We start from the raw sequence: 18,755 nt of genomic DNA on the forward strand, positions 1-18,755 counted from the left end.
GGTGTACGCGGCTTCTCAAGGAAAATTACAAAGAGTGATGAAAGAGACAAAACAGTGTACGTAAGACGTTGCACTTGAATGAAACCCTACGAACTGCAGTGTCATATACGTCAAGGGGGGCTGGGGAGTGATTGTTTAGGACGCACAGGTTATTTCCTTTGACATCTACTATTAAGTGAGCTATGATCCTCGCAGTTATGAACGCAATTTTAGCAATTGCGTAGAGAAACCTGAAAAATTCAGGACTTCTACGGGGTTTCAAACCCGTGACCTCGCGATGCCTGTGCGGCGCTCTAACCAACCGAGATATGAAGCCACTGAGGTTGGAAGCTGGTCATTTGTGGGTCCAAATGTTCCCGTGATGATTGAAAACACATAGTAAAACAAGTCTACTTACATCGGGAAATCGTGAAAAAACGAGGAGGCCAAACACTGCACTCAAGTCGACATTCTGTAGAAGAAAACTGAAATGTTAGTATAAATCGCAAAAACAAACACAAGGAAACTAAACTCGGTGCGTACTGTATATAACATTTCCGCGCAATTCTGGTTTATGTTAGATCTGTTCATTTCGCGATTGTTATCTTCATTTGTATCTTCACTTGGTCTTTAGAGTACCACGACTATTGACAGCGCCGACGATGGATCGAAATTGAAATACAAAAGAATCGTTAACAAAACCTCAGCGGGCTGGGAGAGACGTTCAAGACAGAGTCCCACGTGATCTGCTATACTAGGCTGCCACTGCGATGAGCTTGCCAGCTGCTGTAATGTGGAAGCCATCCCCGAGGAAGCTGTCAAATCGGATCTGTAATAAAATGAATTTATGAGTTATTACCGATGTTTTGCATAAACAGAAAATGAAGAGATGCGTTTCAAACGCTAAATAGCACTCAAGGAACTAAAAAGCATTATTTGGAACCTCTCTCAAGAATAGAAAATCGCATCGTAAGACCTTTAGATTAGAATGAAAGTGTTGTTGTCCAAGGCCCTTTGCCTCATGTGAATCAGGCTGCGAGTTTTCCATACTAAGCAAGTGCACCCGTGGTCAGAGCAGGAATCGCATTCGTACTTCAGTCTGAAAGTTCATACTATCTAAAAGACATTTTTAAAATATCTATATATTTAAAAACGCTCATTGATTTCACGCACGCTCCATACTGGTTCAAATTCCAGTCAGTTCCCACAAACGTTAACTCACAATGTAATACCACGACCCAGTTTTGAGCACAAGAAAACACGAGGCTGAAAAAAAAATGCTGATGTCAAATTTAGCAGCTTGGAAGCAAGCTAAAATGATTAATCCATAACTAAAACTCACTGACCTAACTAAGTACTCCGCTCCCAGCTGGAAAAGAAACTCTACAGTTGCCTTTCCAGAGGTTCTGTCCTCGCTAGATTCACTTTTCGTTTTGATTGGCGCACTGCGGGACGGTGTAATTCCGCGATCAGAAAGCTGAAAAACATGCGAGGAAGACAAACATCACTGAGCTGTGGTTAAAAACCCTTTAAAGACGCGTCAAAACAAGAGCACATGACAACAGGAAATCCATAGGTGCGTGTGCAGGGATCATAGCGGGACAATTCAGCTCTGTGAAGGTTTGACCAGTAAAAGACCGCTCGCGAAAAGTCCGTCTTTCATACATTTGTAGACCGTTGACTTTCCTTGTTTTTGAGACCTTCACTCTCTTTTTTCGTTGTAACAGAATTTTGTAGGCCAGTCCGTCTGTGTTGCCCGCCATCTTGAATGGTCTTTTTTTCAACCTATGGTTGATCACACATACACAGTTGCGAGGACGAAATGTGAAACAAAGAAATAGGCGCAGTAAACAAGCGAATCCTGTATAGAACTTATTTAGGCTCCGTCCACACGTATCCAGGTATTTTTGAATCTGTAACTTTCTCTTTGCAGATACGTCTTCCCTCCACACGTATCCTGCGAATCCAGCACTCAAATCTCCGTTCTCCAGCTCCAGATCTGAATACGCAAAGAATTTGGAATCGCGTGGACGGTCGAATCCGGATATTTTCAAATCCGATGACGTTACAAAACGCGTCTTTACCGCGTAAATATTCAGCATGGCCGCTGAACGAAATGTTATCGCTTCTCTTGTCGCCAACTCTCGCGCCTGATGGAGCATGCTCTGTTGACAATAGTCACAGAGGAGTCCTGGATACAAGAATGAATCCGGATATGTGTGGACGGGAAATTCGATTTGAATACCTTACGTGTGGAGGTGAAAATTTTGAATCAGCAACTGAGAAAAAGATACGCGTGAACGGGGCCTTGAACTACCATCGCCAAATTTAAGGCTCGCTTTACATACAATCACTTGGGGCAAAATGGAAACTGATAAGAAGTGACCTTACATCGGGATTTGTGCACTGTAGAAATTTGCTTAGTATTCCAAGGGCAAGGCTTTTAGTGTTGTCATCTGAATTACCATCCCTGTTGAAAGCAAACAAAAAAAAAAAACATTATGAGAACACTTCTTTCTAAGCCCTTTGGACGGAAGTTTGACGAACAAGCTCGCACCTGATAATCTTGAGCAACGAAGGAAGAAATTTGTTGGATATGAATTCCTCAATGCCAGAACAATACGATTTCCAGCGGGAAAGCTGTAATAAAAGAGAGAAAATAAGTGAATAATTATAATGCAATTCAAACTGATTCCTCACTTAAAAAAAGGGGATTAAACATTAGAAAGATAAAATGACAGCAAAGAACGGAAATCCTAAAAATCAAGACACAAAAAGCAGTAAGAAAGAAAACAAAAAGTCGAGGAAGTTCGGCATTCCCACCATTGGCTAGGAAAGATCACAGTTACCTCTCACTCTCAATTCCCTGCAGGATTTCTAAAGTTCACTACCCATGAATAAGAAATTTATTTAGTCATCATTGTGTTTACCTTTGAATCGCGAGGAAGAATCGCTCCCAGCAGACCTAACAACCGCTCTAACACCGCAGCGGAAAATACTTTTTCAGTGTCTTCTGCGCATCGTTCTTCCTCTCGTTTGCACTTCACAGACCCATTGATCGTTTTCTCAGTCCCAGAATCTTTACTTTCAGTCGAACGTTTTTCAGCGTTTGCTTCCCCCGTACTTTGTTCTGTATCATCTTTTGCTTTTGTGTCCGCTTCAGATGTACCGGCTTTACCTGCTCCGACTTCTGTGATTTCTTTAGTTTCCTTCTCTGTTTCTAGGGCTTCAGCTGCGGTTTCACTGCTCTCATCTTCTGTCTTCTCCTCGGGGATAGTCTCAGGGGTGCAAGCAGATGCGGTACCACTTTCGTCAGAAACCTCGCCACTGTCTTTGCTACTGTCCACTATTTTTCACAGATAAAGCGGTGCACAACTCGTTTAAGTATTCAATCGACCTATAGATCTAAACCTACAGGTACTACGTAACTAACAAGTTCAACATTACGACTCAATGGGCATTGGGTAGCCAGATGTAATTAGCTGGGAGTCAGTTTTGATCAGGAATGAAAATCGCAATGCCCGTCCGCAGCCGCAGTAAGGTTCAGATCGACTGAAACTCAGCCAAGATGGGAGGCAGGAGTGCAGCACAGGGTATTCCAAAACGATCACTCATCCAGGAAGTTAATCCCGTCTAACAAGACTAAACTTCGATCAACAGACGGAAACTAGTGTTTTCCGACGTTCAAGCCACACTCACTTCACTTTAATCATTCCCCTTGATGATAAAGAGCTACCTTGAGTGCAATACAACTTGCACAGCGCATGAGTAATTACAATTTTTTTACAACAGCCTCGAATGCACTAACGTATTGTTATCACGCTAGGTGGTGGACTGTTTCCAAGCCATGACGGCTCTTGGAATAATTAATTTAAATGCACTTTTTCCCTCCACCTCCTCTTAAACAACAAATAGCAAAACCGGGAACATTTGTTGTCACAGAAACTGGTGTATTATATGTATCTTTGTCAAATCACAGAAAAAACGTAAACTATATATAAAGTCTTTTAATCTTCGAAAGAGCGCTTGGGAACGATATTCAATTTTTCCCATGATAAAAACCAAGAGCAAGTACGCTGGAGGCCGGAAAGGCGTGGCATCTTCAGTTGTTCACCGAAAACGTTTGACCAACCAAACTGAAAATCGAGAAGGGACCCGGCCCTAAGGTGGTGAAACGTTAAGATTAGTTACCTTTGTTTGAATCGCGAGAAGCGAGGGTTAAATACTTGGTGACCAAATTGAGACACTCCATGTGCAAATGACCTGCTGTGTGGAGATAATCGAGGTTTATATCTGTCAGAAACAAGAAAAGACATAATAAGTCGTAAGGATCGAAATATAAGAAAAATCTATATAGGATTTGATTGGTTTTTTTTAAAAGCTAGTATTTTATTGCAACAAACGAAATGCTTTCGGTCGGAGTGAAGCTCCTTTTTCAGTGTTAGATAATTCTCAGTATTTTGAACCGATCAAAAGAAACTTTTGAAGCACTTCAATGTTTCACCCCTACATTTTCCACGTTTTCTTGTTTTGTTTTGGTTCCTTAATTTAGCTCAGTATGTAAGGGCTCTAGAGTGATTGATAAGCAGCGTGAATAATCAGACCTTTGCAGCAAATCACTTGTTTCATTTGGCTAAGACTGAATAAAAATATCGAACATGAGACATGAGACAACGACGAGGCGGGCGGAAGTAAGAATGTTCTTTTTGGAGTCGAAACGTTAAAGTGCCCCTGTGACCAAAAAATCAATTCATATTTTTCTTTAGATTTCAAAACTATGTTAACAAAACACTAAGTGACCCACGTTTTAAGCCTTGATTTCAAAAGGACACCTCTTTATTTTAACTGTAATTTTCCTATTTAATGGTCCGCCATTACTAACATTATGTTCTTGAGAGAGCTGGATCGAGGAGAAAATGACGTCATAGGCTCACTAGTTTAAGAATGCAATACGTGTGTACGCCGCATAATTAATATGCAGCACGGGGGTTTTGGGCTTTCAGACTTTTAAACTCACGCTTTGCATATATAATAAGCTGCCTTCACACGCTGAAATTTTAAGCTAGTGAGCCTCTGACGTCACTTTTCCCTGGATCCAACCGTCTGAGGTTTAATCGGTCAGTTTTGAACGTGAGTAATGGCGGACCGTGAAATCCAAAACTTACACTCAAAGTAAACGGCCTTTGGATAAAAATCAAAGCTCAAATTTTTGCCAGTCAGGTGTTAAGCAAACACACTTTCAAAATCTGAAGGAAAAAAGAAAGTGTTTTTTTTTATCACAGGGGCACTTTAACCCTACCCTTTAGTCTTACCTCCATTTAAGTTGAAACAAATAAAAACGCGTATCCTAATACTTCTGAATTAAGAGGACCACAACGAAAAATAAGGCAGAAATTACCAGGTTTATTTGGTTCGTTGATGGAGTTCGCCAGCGTCATTGCCAATGCAGCAAACTGAAGCCAGGCGTGTTGATGCGTGTAACCTTGTACCCGGCTCGTCGGGTCGTTTGATGTCGTGTCTGGAAGTAAACCTTTCAAGAGTTACAACTGTAATGACTGAATAATCCTCGTCTTCAATTAAGGCGGCTCCGATTCCCATATAATGCGAACAGGTAAATTTTGGGGTAATGTGTTCCCAACCTCGTTCCCAGGGTATCAGTTCTCTGCCTCCTTTGTAGTTGCGGAGAAACGACAAAGGAGGAAGAGAAGAGAGACTCTGGGAACGAGGTTCATACGTTCCCATGCAAAGGACGCACTGACATACCAGAATGAAAGGCATACAAATTGCTTCATGTAGCCACTGCGTAAGCTATAAGGTAGAATCGCCTAAATTTATTGCTCACTCTCTGTTCGCAAGATTAATCATTTTCTCACCTGTTTTGAGCGGAAATGTTGTCATTTTGTGACTCGCAGAATGTCTGATGAAAAGGAATGAACAGAAGAAATATTCAGCGTCTTGGGAAAAGGATGGAAAACAGAGGACACTTTAGGGGCACATTATCACAAAATCAAACGTAAATAGTAAATTAATGTCCGTAATTTAAAACAGAACTCGGAATGAACTGGACTGCTTTGTGCCGTGAAGGATTGTTGTCGCCAGTAAGACGACAAAGAGTATAATATGTTGAAAATTTACCACCACGCTTCGTTCGCAAGAAGTCATTCGCATCATCTGGACATGTAAAACTGTTCGCACTTGGGTTTTCTTTACAAGTTTGCTCCTATAGGACTAGCTAATGCTAAGTTTGATTTTCGAATTCGTGGCTTGGTGGTGAAATTAGCCACGATGTAGTCAGTCCGGCGTAACACGCATAAGGAGTTCTGAAGTAATGACGTAACTGTTACTGCAAGAGAAGATGGAACCGTTCTATAACAATTCTTTTATTGATTAAAGGCCCATAATACAATAACAGTTACAATAAGTTCCGGAGGGAATTCGTGCAACTGACCTTGCTGGGAATTTGCCATTTGAATGGCAACCAAAACACAAGTCGAAATCTTCGCATTCGCTGCAGTGGAAACGTGTCCCCACTATAAAACTGTTACACTCGTCACATTTGAATCTGAATAACAGAAATAAATATACTTTCACATGTAAATGAAATGCATTGAGTGAAATAAGACAGTCTGAACTCGCTACATTAGAAAATGTAAGAAAGGATGGCGCATTTTTGACAAGTAAACGATTTTTTGGGTCTAGAAACGCACCTAACTAATAAACATCAAGTAGTGCTCTTTTTAGTCCTAACGAAAAACACGTATTTAAAAAAGTCAACTCACTTTCGTTAGGGTTGTTTTTTAGGTTAGGGCCACGGTAGTTGTTATGTTTACTAAATGAAAAACACTTTCATTCTTCCAAAAAAATTCTAAACTACTTTTATACTGAAATATACCGTCATCAATCAGTAAGGATTGGTTAGGGTAACCCTAACCCTATGGTCTTAAGTTACTACGCTTATCAAAGGCAAGTAACTCGCACAGTGGTGTTTTGCCTCGGCTGTGTTTGTTGCTTTGCGTTATGACAGCAATGTCTGCATTTGATTTTCGTTTTGGTTGCGCCAGTCATACTTTCAAAATAAGCCCAGCAAGTGTTTGTACGTTTTTTTTTTGTTTATTAATATTCCCATAACATGCCTCATGTCTATGACATTATGAGTTTCCAAGTGACCCTCTGGTTTTACTCCAGCTACAAAATACAAGAAGAAAAAAAAACATAAAGCAAGCAATCAATCAATCTAAAAAACTCTTAATATGGCATCAATTACGACAGTTCTTTGAAAAATGTACTCAAGAAGTGGAATTTCAATAACATAACCCGCTTTTGACCAATCTTTTATACTATTTTGACACGCCGCATCAAGCGTTCATCAACAACCAGCAATGCTCTGGCCTCGTCGGTGCTTATGTCTATTTGATTTTGCTTCACCCAGCTTTTACTAGTATGTCTTGCACGTCCCGTGTTAAAATGACTATCACCTCAAAGCTAATTCTTTTGTTCTCTAACTGTCCCCTTCAAAATCACTGTTTTAGAAGCTCCAAAAAAGTTGAAAAACTAGTTGTAATTTGATCTCTGATAATAGCTGCTTATCATAGGGATATACAGTATGATATATTTATACATTTTTGAAAACAACGACGCAAGCTATGACCACTTTCTTCGTCTTTCAAATCGCGTTGAAAGGTTGTAAAAACAACAAACTATATGTTTGGGACAATCTCGGAGAACCAGTTAATGATATGCACATTAGTGTATCACTACAGCAAGGCATATTCCGGCGATCTGAGCAGATCCAGAAGCTGCCACGAATTAAGAAAATCAACAAACAAGAAAGCCTGTATGAGTTCAAGTGCCGCGAAAGACCAGTCTTTTAAGTGGTGAACAAAAGTGTTGTCCAAAAGTTGTTACGCATGCTGTTTTTTGTTAACGCGTGATTTTATTGGCCTTAGGTTGTGTCTTGGCAGGTCAAGGCCTGTCCAAATAGGAAATGTTTGCCCACCAAACAACATCAAACATTGTTTGGTGACCAAACATGCTGAAGTTGAAATGATATAAGAACTATGGAAAGGAAAAAGGAAAGAAAAGGAACTTTATTTAAGCATGCGTTCGATTGACCCTATTCGGAATAAGAATACGCGGAGTGATGATTAAAACGGTATGTTTGGCGCGTTTGGAAGCAGCAAAGATAATAAAAATTTTAGCAGATGTCTGACAATTTTAATGTGAATCTCCGTAAAAACGAAGGATTTCTAACTTAAATTCCATGTATTCCTATTCCGGAATACGGTCCATCGAACGCACCCAAAGTGTCTAGTCGTTCTAGCGCTAGAGCACTAATTGGGGACGCCGTAAAGTGAAATTAACACTGAACGCAAATCAAATCAAATAGGTCACAAATACGTAAACAACACGTGGATACAAGCGGCTGAGCAAGCGTGGTACGCATGCGCGCGCCAAACATGTTTGATACGGCTGTCCAAACGAACAAAACTTCGCTCATCAAACACGAGAACAAAAGAAATGTTTTAAGTTGTTTGATCGTACGTTTGTTGGCCTTCATATTTTATCAAACACAATCAAACTGCACCAAACAAGGTGGCCAAACGGTAAAATGTTTGGTCACCAAACATTTCCCGTTTGGACAGCGCGAGTGAAGGTTTCTCTGCTACCAGTAACACAGGGCTTTATGTGCTGCGCAAAGTGTTGCTGTACTCACTCGTGTAACAATTATTGCACAAGTCAACATCAAGGCAGTCCAGGCACCGGTATCGCCTGCCGGACAGGGTGATATCACATCCGTCACATGTTATGACAACATCAAGGATGTCTGAGAAGCGGGCCACAAACAGATGCATTATCTGCACAGGGAAAAAGAAAAAGGCAACTCTTAGGTCGTAATATCAAAGTTAAGATATTCAAAATGATCTTCTTCGTTGATAAAGCTGTAAGGTCCAACGAACAACAACAGCTACACAAACCCTTCGCTGGTGATCCGTTTGCACTTCACTCTGCAGACGCGAGAACCACGAGTCAAAGTTTTGTTTTGCCTCCTCAAGCCATTTGTTTCCTTCTTCATACTGCTCCAATTCTTGTTTTTCGTTCATATCTTTGACATCTTGTTTAGGATGTATCACAGTTGCTGAAATAAGAGCAGGGAGTAACAAGTATAAACTGTTAGTTTGACGACTGGCAAAGCCTAAGCCGCACTCTTGAATGTCAAAGGTCCCACTGAAATTGGGCGAACCTATTAATGCGATCATAAACTTTTCTATTCTGAAAATTATTATCTGTAGCCCATACAATAAAAAGTCTGCCAGATAGTTAAGGTACAATGTACTTGAAAGGGGCTTACTATCTAGAACTAGAAGAAAGCAAACTTCTTTCTGTTGAAATTTCAGGGCAATTATAAGACGACGACGTTTCTTTGGTGAGGGGAATATACACTACATAAACGTTTCCTTGAAAGAGATTGAATAACACGAACCAACCTTTTGCTGTATCCAGAAGGAACTCAGGTAAATGAACATCCATGACGAAGGTGTAATCATAAGCCTGACAGGAAAATCAGGAAGAAAGATAAATCAAATCTAAGCAAAAGAAGTGTACGAAAACAAAAAAATGTACGAACCTTCCACTCAGTATCCAAGAGATGGAGAACAAAAGCTCGAAGACATTCAAACGCAGCAGAACTTGGTCTCGAATGTATGCAACAGATGAAAAAACTCTAAATGAAAGATCGCATGGCAGCAACGATGCCTCGCACTGTAGTCAAGATATTATGTAGTCAAGAAATTATGATAACAATGAATAACAACATCACACACTCTAATACAAAAACAGGGTCCTCACAGAAAACAAGGATACTGTAAGGCTTCCGCTTTGTGAATGAGGGTAAATAGGACGGCCTTCACCAGACCTCAGTGATCGTTTGATACACGAGGGGTTCAGGAGAAGGGTCTTAGGGCGCGTTCGATTGACCGTATTCCGGAATAAGAATACGTGGAGTGATGATTAAAACGGTATGTTTGGCGCGTTTCGAAGTAGCAAGGATAACAAAAATATATATTTGAAAATTTTAATGTGAATCTCTGTAAAAACGAAGGATTTCTAACTTATATTCCATGTATTCCTATTCCGGAATACGGTCAACCGAACGCACCCTTAGTCTAGCTATCTAAGGGTTCGTTCGATTGACCGTATTCCGGAATAGGAATACATGGAAAAGAAGTTAGAAAGTCTTCGTGTTTACTGAGATTCACATTAAGATTGCCAAACACCTGCTAAAATGATGTCTTAAACATATCCCTATTATTCTTGTTGCTTCAAAACGCCAAACATACCGTTTTAAATCATCACTCTCCGTATTCGTATTGCGAAATAGGGTCAATCGAACGCACCCTAAGAGGTCACTGGAGTTTCCGGGGCCTTACATGCAGGAAACGGCTACCGAGTGCCTATCAAGAACTCATTAACGTTTATATTTGAAAACAGGCGAGTCAGAGGTTACTTGGGCTATAATTACCGGCTGTGAGTTAAAGCTTGTGAATGGTATGATTTGACACCCTCTAAGCATCTTCTAACCAAAGCGTAGTAAGCTCGGCGAACTTTACTTTCCAGGTTTAAACCACATCCATCTAGACTGTCTGCGTAGTGACTGAAATTCAAGAGACTGTGTAAAGGAGGTGTTTAACAGGCAATTTACAGACCTATGTTAATACTGTACCAATTCGAAAACGAACAGTACGAGTGTTCATCTCCGTCTCTAACCATAGTATTTAGGACTTGTATCCAGATATGCTTTATAACACAGAGCAGCAAGCCAGACTCTGGGTAATGATTCTTTACTTTGACATTATACGAGATTAGTGACAACACCATTTTGTGGGAAGCGGCCCCTACGATTACAAAAAATGTAACCATTTTTACCTCGGAAAATATCTTTGAGATACCAGGAACTGTTGCAAAAACAGAACAGCTGGAGCCTGAAAGACATTCAACCAAACAAGATAAACAGTCAATCTAAGCAATGCGACTTAAAATTCTAAGTTCTGTTTCAAAGCACGACAAAATTCACCTTTCCAAAACTTGACATTTGTTTAACATTTTTTTAATAAACTCCCCTTAAAAATAAATTCTAAAAAAGAAAAAAGCAGATTTAAAAGAGCAGTTATCCTACCTGAACGAGGTCTGTTTCAGACGAAATTCGAAGGAAATCAGCCGCAAAAAGATAAACGTCGGCGACAGTGTTTGCATGTTTCACTCTCTGTTGTAACAGAGCTTGTATTCTGCAGAAGACAATCGATTGACGGGAATCAGTGAATCAATTAATCAAACGAGGCAGGTGATAGGAAATGCTTCAATTTGTCCACAAAACTGTATATAAACTAAATATGAAAATAACACCTACGATAAGAGTGGATTTTCAGTATAAGACAGAAACCAAAGAAATTTCTTTCAACTGTCACAGCAGTGTTGGCAGCAAGTGCTAAGCGCAGAAAAACGTGAACAAAAAATAAGACATCCTCAGTTTTTCTGAGAAAATGTCGATAGACTTTTGTAAGTAAATCACTAACACAACTCAATACCTTGATACATTAATACCTTTCATGGCAATAAGAATCATTTGTCACAAAGTCAAGAATCAGTTTAAATGCAGGATGCTTGTCAATTGTCCGGATTTCTTCAAGCGATAATGTTCTCTACAAGAAACCACAAGAACTCAAATCAAAAAGGGTAGACGGGGTGTTTATCATGATGATGAAATCAATTGGATGTTTGATAACAAAAATTTTCGGTATAAATTTCACAATATCCTATGGACGCAATCACACCGCAAGTTCAGTCACGCAAGTTTGGAACGCTTGCGTAGCGGGCCCGCGTGACTACTGCTGGCACTACTCTTAGCGAACGTTTCCAGACCTGTCTAGGTGCTGACATTATGCTGCCACTGTGTTCAGATGATGACCTCTGCCAGGACGATTTGCGGCTCAACCATTTGGAACGTCTGTTTTCTCTCACCTAAGGTCAGACAGAAGTGACAACGGTAACAAAACCATTCTACTTATAAGACATTGACACGTGCTGTAAAATATCAGACGTTCCTTGATGGAATCGAAATTGTGACCTTTTGGAGCTCTTCTGCGCTTCAACCGAGCTAGACTTGTGGGAGCACCGAAATCAAACGAGTTTATCATCATAATTATTGTCCTGCCATACATTCTATTTTTAAATTGGCTTTTGCGTTTGAACATTGAGCAAAACTAAGTTTATCCAACCAAAACACAAACAAATAAATAGTTTATTTGAAACAAACGTAAATAGCCACCAAGAGAGAAACATGACTTAGGTACGTAGGTAGGTAACTAGGTAGGTAGACAGACAGTCAGCCAGCCAACGACAGACAGATAGACTTTGGGACACTTGTCAAATTTGGGTGAAAAGTATAGAATTTACTGTACATGCTTCCGTCGTTATATGAGCAACGTGTGCTCTTCTTCCGCTGCCTTTTTCGCGCCCCCCTTCCCCCCAGACAATGTTGAAACATTCGAGCAATCGATGAACTGAAAAAAAAAAATCGTGAAAAATCAACATTGTAATGGGGGGAGGGGGAAGCGGGAATTGTCCCAACAGTTTTGACCAGCATTGTAGCTGGGAGGCAACTCTTAAACATCCAAGCTACACACTTCACAGTGTTTTCGGTATATAAGTGGTTTTCACTTGAACCTATATTTGTTACGTTGCTATTAATAAGGGCCAACTGATCATGAGTAATGCTACCTTTAAACGTTAAACATAAAAAAAATATATAGAGAGAGGACAATAGAGAACAGGTTACCTCGACAGACTTGTCAGCAATTCTTTGCAGGCCAGCAAACTTAAGGAGAAACTGAGCCTTTTCTTTACAAGCCACCACTGAAATTAAACGATTCATCTGAGTGGAACTTACAAACAACACAGGAACAATAACGCAGCCTTAACTAATAATTCCATATTTTCTAACTATGTCATGAAAATCCTCAAATTTAGTTTCCTCTAAAACTGACTTTCAGTGGTAATTTCAAAAGCTTGGACAAACCAGGCGCATCCGGATTTGTTTTCTGTGAATGCGAGCTTGATTCTTGATTTGATTCGTCTTCGGCTTGTAGAATCAGACGCTGACGACGATCAACCTTCAAACAAAAAGGTTTAAAAACTTTGATGATAAACGTAAGGCTATTTATGAAATTGCAAGTTGTTCTATTTATGAAAAAAAAAAAGAACTTGTTACACAAGAACAAAAGAACTTGTTACACAAGAATCAAGACATAAATAAATCAATTGTCATTCGTTCCTCATCCAGTAACAGAATATGAAGCGAAGACAGAGTTGTCTGTCGGAAAGAAACGACTTCACGGGTCCCTTCACGGGATCACATGAGCACAACAAATCAACCTGTACCCAACTGAGTGGCTTGATTTACTCTCACAGTTCCACAGCTCCAGTTTTGGAAATAACCCCTTTACTCCCTTGACTTACGGCTTTGATTGCTTTGCAAGACTTTAATTACAACGCTAGGCCACCAACAAATGCAAAACCAAGGCGGCCTTTTTGATACAAGTGCTATTAACCCTTAAAAGAACATTTAGGGCTTTGTAAAATAATCAAATTTATAAAGAAAGTCCAAACATTTACCAATCCACGTCTTAATGACTCTGCGGTTAAATATGCATCTTGAATGCCTTCTGGAACACCTTCCGGTGGAGTGTTGTTTGCTGTTACAAAGTTAAAATTACAGACATAATCAAAATGAGTAAAACAATACTCTTCAAAACAAAATACGGGCAATTATAAAATCTACGATCATCATTTCAACTGCGTATCAAGTGGCCATGGGACGAAAAGGTCTGAGCTGCCATAAACGGCACCTTTAATGAATGATAAAACAGAAATCAAAAATAGTAGAAATATGACTTATCATTTCAACCCTCAAATTTTACGCACGTTAAGACTGGCTAATAAAGTATTCTATTGACTTTATGCTAATTAGACCAACTAGCCTCGTTCTGAGGCACACATTTCCTTTGTATTTTGTCCATGAAAGGTGAGGACAAACGAATAATTGATCGGCTGCCATTTAGGAATATGGTCCACTTACTCCAGTGGATGGACAGTATCCTACAGTATGACAAAAGAGATTTCGTGTTGTGCTTCCTCGCTCGATTTGATTCCCGATAGACAAACATCTTACCTACTAATTCAAAGGTATTTTTGCCCCGATTTAAGATTATGCAGGAAAGGTAGATCTTCACAAAGTGTTATTGAAATCCAAAAAGAAAATTGGGGGTAAACCACGCATTTTTCAAAGATAATTCGTGAACAATATTTGTAAAAAGGTCTAAAATACAAAGGGTTTTGGATAACAAGACTACTCACGAAGATCTACTTTGTATGCATAATTTTAAACCGCGCAAAAATATCCCTGCATCAGTAAGCATCACCGATAGGAAAGTATCTGGAGATGCGCAGAACGTATGCGCAATAACAATAGTAGGCACCGTCCTTAGCCGGTACAGACTCGGCATAATTGAAGTGACAAAACACAAGCTCTAAAAGACATTTAGGTCTCTCAGTTAGTTAATAAGAGACAAACCGACTTACCGAACAAGACAATCTGGTCCCTTAATTCTTGTGAATGCCAAATAAGAGCAGCAAATACGGAGCTAACTGCATGATCCACCAGGGGACCGCCAATAAATGGCCCAGAAGACTTTTGACGACATCTGTTTCAGAAAAAATAAAACAAATGCTGAAGCTCGTTTAACATATGAACAATCAATTAAAGGTGGTTTAATGGAATTTTTAAAAACTAGGAGTAGGTAGTTGAACCTCCACTGAAGACGCTCCGCTGTGAGCAATCTGAGTTTCCCCAAGCACCTCGACCTCGAGTTTGCATTTACATCCTATCAACTACACATGTTCACTTTCACAGTAAAAGACGTAACTTGGCATTTTGAGACTAAAGGCGCCCGCGAGCGAGGAAACAATGTTGCGAAAACATTCTTGTGGATGCAAATGTTTCCCCGTTTTCAGCCGCAGGAAACATTTGTTGCGAAAGCAATTGTTCAGAAACATTTTGCTCCCTCAGCAAAAGTTTCCTCGTTTGCGCGTCGAGGAAACATTCGGGAAACAATGTTTCCTCGTTTGCGGACGCCTTAAGTCTCTTCTCCTTCTGAACGCAAGTCTCTAGTCTCTCTCTAGAGTCTCTTAGTCTCTTCGCTTCTGAACGTTAGCAAAAAATGTTTTAACAAAATCCATCTATACTAGACAAAATACATAAAGCTACCGAACGGATAACAATCCAAGGGTGTTATTTAGAGGTTAGAGCGTTAACCTGTTGATAAGCTCTTCCACATTGCTCTCGCATTCTTTAGATCCACTGCTTATAGAGTGCAGATATGAGCTGACAGAATTTTCGACTGGATAACTGGTTGTCGCCTACAAAAGAAAATTTGAACGACAAAACAGTCGTGGTCTTTTTAATACTCAGCTAAAAAAGCCGTCAAAAGGTCAAGAGCGAGTTAGTAACGAATGAGGAGGAGGAGGACTGGAAAGACGCGTTTTACGGTGTAGGTAAATGTGGGGATCCGTAATGAATGGCATTCATTACAAACTGCAAATTTCTAGACATCAACTCGCAACATGAAGCAGCCACGTGTTCTTCTTTAAATTGACCCGAATATCACGGAAGTCAGGGCATAAATTGTTTGAACCTCGAAGAATATTATTAAAGAAACTCATTCATTTTACGATCAGTTCCGTTAATTCCATCTCTTTGTTAAAACAACTGTTGTGACTTGACTTGATATTTCACTTTGAGGAATTCACAGAGGAAACTCTTTCAAAACTGGTGCACCGCATGATTAACTGGGGAACGAAAGCAATCCACCATGCACGGCATAAATGCAAATCGACCGCAGCCAACCAATCATAAATCCAAAAGCGGCCATGACGTATCACGGAGACGCAAAATCTGATGTACAATGCCAACTTCAACTGATTGCTGCCCCTGTTTTATACCCTCGGCTAGTATACTTTTAGGTATTCAAAGCAAAAAAGGCACTGCTCAAAATACAAGAAAAACTGTAAGTGTCACTCACGTGGTGTCCAGAAAGAGACCTCTGTAGTTTCCCTGTCATGTAGCCTCCACGAAACAGAATTGTCCAAATTTCACTCTGAAGTAACTTGGTTTCCTCTTCGTTATCAACATTTGACGTGGTCGGGGATGCTTAATTGAAGAAAACTACAACTTTAAGATACGACTGAGGTAGCAGACTATCTTGTCGATGAATTAAAACACCACGCACTTGTTTGGTGAAGATGTCAACTTTCTACTTATCCTAACAAGGTGCTTGAAAAGATAAATGCATGCACACGACAAGAACCAGGTCTTTCATGTATCAAGTGGGTATTTTTTTATGCTTTACGATTTAAAGGTTGTTGTTTGTGGGGCAATTTTTTTTTTTCGGGAAGAAACACACAGCAGCATTTTTTACCTTTCCTACTGTCCAATGCTGCACTACACAGCTGTCCAAACAACCGAGCCATCCCCAACTGAAGGTCAAAAATCCACGATAAAGCTACATCCGGGGAGCCTTTAGCAGTCACCTATTTAGATAAAAAGAGAATAACTAGTTATCATCACAAAATTTTGATAAAATCACGTGCTATTCAGTCCACACCATTAAGACAGCAGGGCGAGGCGAATATCGCACTGCACAGCTTTGACCGTGAATATCAGGCGTCCGTGTGGTTAACTTTTATTGCACTTGCTCCACGAAAACAAGGGGATGAAGTTCTCGGTGTTGTGGCTGTCCTCTGTGAGTGCATGGGTGTGCGGGTATTGTTAGATCCAAACGCCTGCTCATCAGCGCGGTTGCATTCCACCCTCAGGAATTCAGTGCTTAATTTATTCGTTCTCTTAGAGTATTTGATTAAGGCTCAATTTAGTCATTTTTAGTGTTATCTCGATCAGTCATTTTCGCTTTGTGAGCAGATCTAGAAGTTTCGCTTCGTGCAGTTCAGTGCATTTTGTAACTTTCTTCGCTTCGAGCAGTCAATTCAGTTACCAGCTCCTAACAAATGTAACTGTATTTTTTCGTAGAGTTTCTGTTTACGATTAGTTCGTTTTATTAAGTAAGTTTGTGTATTTGTTTGTTTTCTAGTCTTACACGCTTTTCGCTTTCACCACATGGGTTGAGTTCACGCCGTCATAGGCAGTTATTAATGAAGAATAAAGCGTGTTTGAATTTTTATTGCTGGAGTTTGTATAGCCGCCAAAACTTCAACCTCCTCAAACAAATAACAAACAAACAAACAAACAAGCCAATCAGAAGTCGCCACGTGTATGGCTCTCACTTACCATGAATTTATATCCCCACTCATTGTTGCTCCCGTCAGAATGAAAATTGAATAGTAAGCGATTTCCAGCTTTGAAGTTAACACTCTGTAACACACAAACAAAAAACCAGAGACTGTAGAAAAGATACCACAGGTCCGCGAGCAGTTAACATGACATGTTTTTCATACCTTTGGCCACTTTTCAGTATCAACTTTTTGATCAAATCGTTTTTTGTTTCCATTTGAATCTGTAAATTCCAGATAGTCATATCTACAAAAAAACAGTCAGAATAAAGTTGGTTAATATTACGTGAGACAAAAAAAAACTGATAAGGATAATTATGATATCAATGAGCAACACTAGTTTAATTGAATTCAATGATCTTTTATGAGAAAAAAAAATTCATTTTTAATTAAGTTGACCCGGTTGCATTTACTAGATTATATTCTTGACTTAACAACACAAGTATAAACAGAAGGACTTCGGCATTCACACGAAACAAGGACAGTTCATACAAAAAAACTTGCATCAAACCTCCTTTCTGTTTCACAGCGAGGATCAAATTCGACCATAAATTCAGAGCAACCGGGGCAGCTAAACACCTGGAAATAGAGCAAATAATTTCACGCTTAATCACGTTAAGTGTACAAAAAAGATTTCATTGATCTACGATAAGTGCTAATTCTTTGACAAGTCTAATCAATATATGTGTTGAAACCCGGGCTGATTTTAACAACTTGGCTCAGGTTGCTGAAATCAGTTAACCCAAAACAACATTGATTGTTGCTTTCTAGACTGAAGAAACGACAGTATCAACATTTCTTTCCACTTCAAAAATTAACACAGAGTCAGTTTTACCATTTTGATGTCCTGGTTGTTCTCATAGTTGTGTAAAGACTCCACTTCCCAAGTTCTAAGAACAGTTTGTCCTTGTGTCTTGTTCCACTCTTCTGAATCAATCTATTAAACAGACATTTTCACTCCTTAAGACGGTTTGCAGGAACTTCCTTAAAATGTCCCAGTTTTATGTAAAGTAGTAGTGAGGCATTGGACACTGACAGTCATATCGTGATGTAATGATTATTCCGTTACAGATCATGACGAGTGGGCATTGATAAGAAAGCAAAGTTAGGCAAACCAAGGCCCGCAATGAATTGTAAGATTTCAACACTTGAAAAGGTGGGCAGTGCGAATTGGAGGCTCTAAAAACACACTCTGTCACATGCAATATTCTTAAAGTAAGTTGTAAAATGATGAAAAATTAATGAGACACTTGTATAGTATTCCCCATCAGGTATCATTCTGTAATTTAGATACAGAATAGTACTAAGCCTTTTATTTTTACACAATAAACATTACTCCAAAATGGCCGTCATTTTAGTATTCTTTTGTTTGCTTGCAA

The 18,755-nt window shown here is 39.6% G+C and overlaps 1 protein-coding gene across 2 annotated transcripts in view; it reads right to left on the bottom strand.

Annotated features, from left to right (window-relative positions):
• Positions 1-18,755, bottom strand: part of LOC138058952 (zinc finger ZZ-type and EF-hand domain-containing protein 1-like) — a 69,756-nt gene that overhangs the window by 16,835 nt on the left and 34,166 nt on the right. The window contains exons 36-66 of one of the 2 annotated variants that reach the window (XM_068904420.1): positions 18,212-18,313; positions 17,888-17,955; positions 17,542-17,623; positions 17,375-17,458; positions 16,509-16,620; positions 16,113-16,240; positions 15,347-15,450; positions 14,614-14,735; positions 13,648-13,727; positions 13,052-13,145; positions 12,812-12,888; positions 11,896-11,994; positions 11,578-11,675; positions 11,153-11,261; positions 10,903-10,958; positions 10,499-10,630; positions 9,605-9,671; positions 9,465-9,528; positions 8,955-9,115; positions 8,693-8,834; positions 7,113-7,164; positions 6,428-6,541; positions 5,853-5,896; positions 5,378-5,497; positions 4,171-4,272; positions 2,910-3,325; positions 2,537-2,619; positions 2,371-2,449; positions 1,326-1,456; positions 682-808; positions 398-451 (exon numbers count right to left, since the gene is read on the bottom strand). In XM_068904420.1, the coding sequence (XP_068760521.1) occupies positions 398-451; positions 682-808; positions 1,326-1,456; positions 2,371-2,449; positions 2,537-2,619; positions 2,910-3,325; positions 4,171-4,272; positions 5,378-5,497; positions 5,853-5,896; positions 6,428-6,541; positions 7,113-7,164; positions 8,693-8,834; positions 8,955-9,115; positions 9,465-9,528; positions 9,605-9,671; positions 10,499-10,630; positions 10,903-10,958; positions 11,153-11,261; positions 11,578-11,675; positions 11,896-11,994; positions 12,812-12,888; positions 13,052-13,145; positions 13,648-13,727; positions 14,614-14,735; positions 15,347-15,450; positions 16,113-16,240; positions 16,509-16,620; positions 17,375-17,458; positions 17,542-17,623; positions 17,888-17,955; positions 18,212-18,313 (3,303 nt within the window). Of the gene's footprint in view, positions 1-397; positions 452-681; positions 809-1,325; positions 1,457-2,370; positions 2,450-2,536; positions 2,620-2,909; positions 3,326-4,170; positions 4,273-5,377; positions 5,510-5,852; positions 5,897-6,427; positions 6,542-7,112; positions 7,165-8,692; positions 8,835-8,954; positions 9,116-9,464; positions 9,529-9,604; positions 9,672-10,498; positions 10,631-10,902; positions 10,959-11,152; positions 11,262-11,577; positions 11,676-11,895; positions 11,995-12,811; positions 12,889-13,051; positions 13,146-13,647; positions 13,728-14,613; positions 14,736-15,346; positions 15,451-16,112; positions 16,241-16,508; positions 16,621-17,374; positions 17,459-17,541; positions 17,624-17,887; positions 17,956-18,211; positions 18,314-18,755 lie in introns of both variants that reach the window. The other variant, XM_068904419.1, reaches the window with a different exon arrangement.

The sequence above is a fragment of the Montipora capricornis genome, chromosome 8 (genome assembly GCF_036669925.1).
Source record: "Montipora capricornis isolate CH-2021 chromosome 8, ASM3666992v2, whole genome shotgun sequence".
NCBI classification, from domain to species: Eukaryota; Metazoa; Cnidaria; class Anthozoa; order Scleractinia; family Acroporidae; genus Montipora; species Montipora capricornis.